The sequence below is a fragment of the Alligator sinensis genome, unplaced genomic scaffold (genome assembly GCF_000455745.1).
Source record: "Alligator sinensis unplaced genomic scaffold, ASM45574v1 scaffold707_1, whole genome shotgun sequence".
In the NCBI taxonomy this organism is placed as follows: domain Eukaryota; kingdom Metazoa; phylum Chordata; order Crocodylia; family Alligatoridae; genus Alligator; species Alligator sinensis.
Genome location: NW_005842065.1, coordinates 1,585,597 through 1,589,782, shown reverse-complemented (window position 1 = coordinate 1,589,782; position 4,186 = coordinate 1,585,597). Strand labels below are relative to the sequence as shown.

At 60.2% G+C, this 4,186-nt stretch overlaps 1 protein-coding gene across 1 annotated transcript in view; it reads left to right on the top strand.

The window, feature by feature from the left end:
• The window catches only part of HOOK2 (hook microtubule tethering protein 2), a 9,988-nt gene extending 5,808 nt beyond the window's left edge, over positions 1-4,180 (top strand). The window contains exons 10-20 of the mRNA XM_025203834.1: positions 5-77; positions 503-572; positions 959-1,096; positions 1,826-1,913; positions 2,192-2,197; positions 2,398-2,432; positions 2,674-2,756; positions 2,912-3,015; positions 3,275-3,382; positions 3,472-3,543; positions 3,699-4,180. Of these exons, the coding sequence (XP_025059619.1) occupies positions 5-77; positions 503-572; positions 959-1,096; positions 1,826-1,913; positions 2,192-2,197; positions 2,398-2,432; positions 2,674-2,756; positions 2,912-3,015; positions 3,275-3,382; positions 3,472-3,543; positions 3,699-3,836 (915 nt within the window). The 3' untranslated portion in view covers positions 3,837-4,180. The remainder of the gene's footprint in view (positions 1-4; positions 78-502; positions 573-958; positions 1,097-1,825; positions 1,914-2,191; positions 2,198-2,397; positions 2,433-2,673; positions 2,757-2,911; positions 3,016-3,274; positions 3,383-3,471; positions 3,544-3,698) is intronic.
• The last annotated feature ends 6 nt before the right edge of the window (positions 4,181-4,186 follow it).

Here is a 4,186-nt window from a genome sequence, read left to right as displayed (position 1 = left end):
AGAGCGTGATGCCCTGCGAGAGGCCAATGAGGAGCTGCGCTGTGCCCAGGTCCAGCAGAGCTGCCTGAGTCAAGCAGGTGGGTGGTGGGTTGGGGACTCGTTTCTCCCCATGCAATATGAATGTAGTGGCTCTGAAGCCAACCCCTCCCAGCTCCTGTGGCTGGGTGGTGGGGCAGGACCATCCCTTGTGGGGGTTAAAGCCCTGGAGCAGGGCAGAGCTTGTGGTTTGTCTGTTTTTCCCATCTATCTGGTCCTTCCCTGCTCCCAGACCAGCCCTGGCCCCAGTCACCAGAATCTGCTCCCCTCCCAAAGCCAGGGAAAGAACCCAAGTGTCTGGGTTCTCAGTTGCATCCCCCGACTCCTTCCAGGGAGAACCCAGGCATCCCGTCTCTGGACATTGACCCTGCAGCTGAGTGATAAGGGGCTGTCCCTGCCCCCTCTGTCCCCAGGGATCCTTGGGGGTTGGGGGGCACTGGTCCTGACCCCCTGGCCCTACTCATAGATGCCGTGCTAGACAGCGCCACCTCCCCCGCGGACAACCTGGCTGCTGAGATCTTGCCAGCTGAACTCAGGTAGGTGCTGGTCTTGAGGAGTGGTGTTCAGGTCCACTCCATCCCCCACTGTCCCTCCCAGAGCTGGGAAGAACCCAGGCATCCAGCTCCCACTCCCCTCCCAGAGGTGGGGAGAGAACCCAGTTGTCTTGGCCCTACTGTCCCCCATTTCCGCCCCCACTCCCAGCTGCACTGGTGCTTCTCTAAACCCTGGGAACTATAACTTCCAGCATGCAATGTCCTGCTAGGTCCCAGGCAGCCAACTTTTTTGGCTCTTGTCCCCAGCCAGTCAGTAGCTTGGCTGGAGTTGCTGTGGGGCATAATGGGACCTGTAGTCCCCAGGGTCATTGGGGCCAGGCCCTACCCTGTTGCCTGTTTTGTTTTTTTGCCTCCCAACCCTCCCACAGGGAGACACTGGTGCGGCTGCAGCAGGAGAACCGGGGCCTGTGCGCACAGGAGGCAGCACTGCAGGGGCAGCTGGCTGAACTGCAGGCCCAACTGGACGATAGTCGCCGTGTCCGGAGCCGCCTGGATACCCAGCACAGGTGAGAGGGGGCTGAGGCTTGCCCCGAACTCATCACATTCATGAGATCTCTGGGGCTTAGAGCCCAAGCTTGTGTGGTGTGGGGGGGGTTGAGACCTGCTGCTGCAACCGTGTCACATGCTTGACATCTCCCATAACCCGGTCTCCAGCCAGAGTCTAAAACCTGCCTCAAACTCATCTCATATGTGGTCTCTCAGGGTCCAGACTGGGCTGGCAGGGTGCTGAAATGGGCACCAAATTCATCTTATACCAGAGTATGTCAGCTGCAGCGACTGACGGGTGATGGTGCAGGAGAGTGCGCTGAGCTCTTCCCTAAACTCATGCATGAGATATCCAGGTGCAGAGATGAGGGTGGGGGTGTTGCTGAGACCAGACTTAAACTCATCTTGTCTATGAGATCTCCAGCTGCAGAGATCAGAGTAGTAGAGGTGGAGGAACTGAGACCTGCCCCAAACTCATTCCATGCTACAGTGAGCTGGCAGCAGAAACTGGGCTGAAGGGTGGGAAACTGAGACCTGGTGTTCTCATCTCATGCCAGAGCTTGCCAGCTGCAGAGATTGGACTTGGGCAGGGGGAGTGGGGCATGAGACTGGCCCTAAATTTGGCTCTCGCATGAGATCTCCAGCTGCTGAAACTGGGCTGGGAAGGGCCCAAGACCCTGCCACCCTAGGTTGCTTCAGCTGCTAACTACCTTCTCTCCCCCCCACCCTCCAATCTGTCCCACTGCCAGGCTGAGCCAGCAGGAGGTGCTGGAGCTGCGGGGCCAGCTAGAAGAGCTGCAGCAGTCATTGCAGGAACAGGGCAGCCGGGCTGAGGATGTGAGTGCATTTAGGGGGAGGACTGGCTTGGCCTGACCTCTGACCTTGTAGGGGAGGACAGTACTTGCAGACCAACCCCGGGGGGTTGTTCCCCCCCCCCCATATTTGGGCCAGGTGCCTGCATTGCACCTTGGCAGCAATTGGGGAGACACCTCAATTGTCCCCCTATTTGGGAGCAAAATGGGGAGTGCTCCACTGCTACTCCCCATGACCCCTTCCTGTGATGTTAACACCCCCCTTTCTCTTTTTCTCCCATCACCCTCGTTACCCTTCCACAGGCCATTGTAAGTACCCATGCTGCCTGGGGGGGGTCTTGGCAGGGGTAGTAGAACCATGGTGGGGCATGGGGTTCAGGTCCTCTCCTGGCAGGAGGAGGGGTCTTTAGAGCTGGGTGGGGTACGGCAGGGGGGGTGTCAGGCTGCAGGGGTGGGAATTGTGGGGGCTGGCACTTGGCCTTCATCCTCTCCCTCCTATTCCTTCCCAGTCCTCTGTGCTGAAGGAGAAGCTGGAAGAGCATCTGTGAGTCCTGGACTTGTGGGGAGAGAGGGGGCAAGCCCAGTGCTTGGAGTGGGGAGGGTTTGCGAGTCTGAGGGGTGGGGGGCAGTGGGACATTCCAGACTGATGGGGTGGGTGGGGGCAACTGCCTGGCCCTGGTGGGTCCTGCTGCGGGTGCGGATACTGGCTTCCCAGGGAGCAGGGCTCTGCCCCCTCATCTACCCTAGGCTGGGGGATTTCTGTCTAATGCCCTCCCCAACCACAGGGAGAAGCTGAATGAGGCCCATGCGGAGCTGCAAAAGAAGCGGGAGCACCTGGAGGGCCTGGAGCCACGGGCAGACAGTGCCGGTGAGTGCCTGGGGGGAGGACTGCAAGGTGCTCTGGGCAGGGGCATCTGTCTACCCACCTTGAGGCAGGCTGGTTTTAGCCAGTTCTTGCTGGCCAGGGTGTGGAGGTGTTCCCCATCCTGATTCTCCCTTCTCTCTGCTACCCTGCCCCTCCAGCAGCCCAGCGCATTGACGAGCTGCAGCAGATCCTGCGGCAGAAAGATGAAGACATGCGGGCAATGGAGGAGCGCTACCGGCGCTATGTGGACAAGGCCAACTCGGTGGGGGTGGGGCCTGATCTGTGGGGCCAGGGCTTAATCTTTTGGAAAAGGTGGGGGGTTTTCTTGGGGGAGGTGTGTGTCCAGGCTGGGGTGTGGGGCTTGATATTTCAGGCAAGTGGTGCTTTGCCGTAGGGGAGGTTGGTTCCAGCCAGCCTGGGGGCTGAGCCTTGCCATGGGGTTGGGGCAGGGTCTTGGGGGGCTTCTGTTGGGTGTGGGGCTTGGCTCAAGGGACCTAATCCTAATCCCATGCCCCCTCCAGGTCATCCGGAGGCTGGATCCGGCACCAGGGGCTACGGGGTCCCTTCTTGGGGTGCAGGCACTGCGCAATCAGCTGCAGGAGAAGGAGGCCAAACTGCAGTACCTAGAGGTGAGAGAGGCCCAGTGCAGGGGTGGTAAGGGACACCCCAGAGGTCCAAGCCCCCCCATATTAATGCCCCCCATATTAATGCCTCCCAGATGGACCTGGCAAAAACACTGTCACAGCGGGAGCAGGAGGAGCGGCTCATCATCACCGCCTGGTACAACATGGTGAGGCCTCGGGTAGGGGGAGCATAGCTAGGGCTGGCAGGGGCAGTGCTGGATGGGGTCATATATTGGGCTGGTGCGGAGGGGCTGGACAGAGGGCTGGAGGTGGGGGTGGGCAGACCTGGGGACCCTTATTAACCCCCTCCCTTATTTTTCAGGGCCTGGCACAGCAGCACTGTACCTCCTGGGACCATTCTAGCCCTCCCGGCGCCCCCCAGTCCTTCCTGAGCCAGCAGCGCCAGGCGGCCCCTGCCCGCCGTGGCCCCCCACGACTCCCCCGTGGCCCCCTACATTGAATCCTCCTGGCCTGTGTGGGAGGGGTGCTAGGGGAGGCAAGCGGGTGGGGCTTAGCTTTTGGCATCCCTACTGCCCCCCCTTTCTCTGATGGTGCCTTAGTCTCTTTAATGGGGGGACAGGAAAGGCTTAACCTTGTATGCCACCACCCAAGTCCCTCTGAAAGGTGGGTCTCAGGAAGAAAGGGGCTAAGAGGGAGCCAGTTCCTTGCCTCCCACCCAGAGGAGGTGGGGGAGGTTCTTTCAGACCAGCCCAGAGTTCTGGGATACTCTTTTTTTAACTACTGCCTGTGCCCCTGCTGGGATTGTCATTGTTCCCCCTCCCCCAAATAATCCTGGCAGGGGCCAGAGGG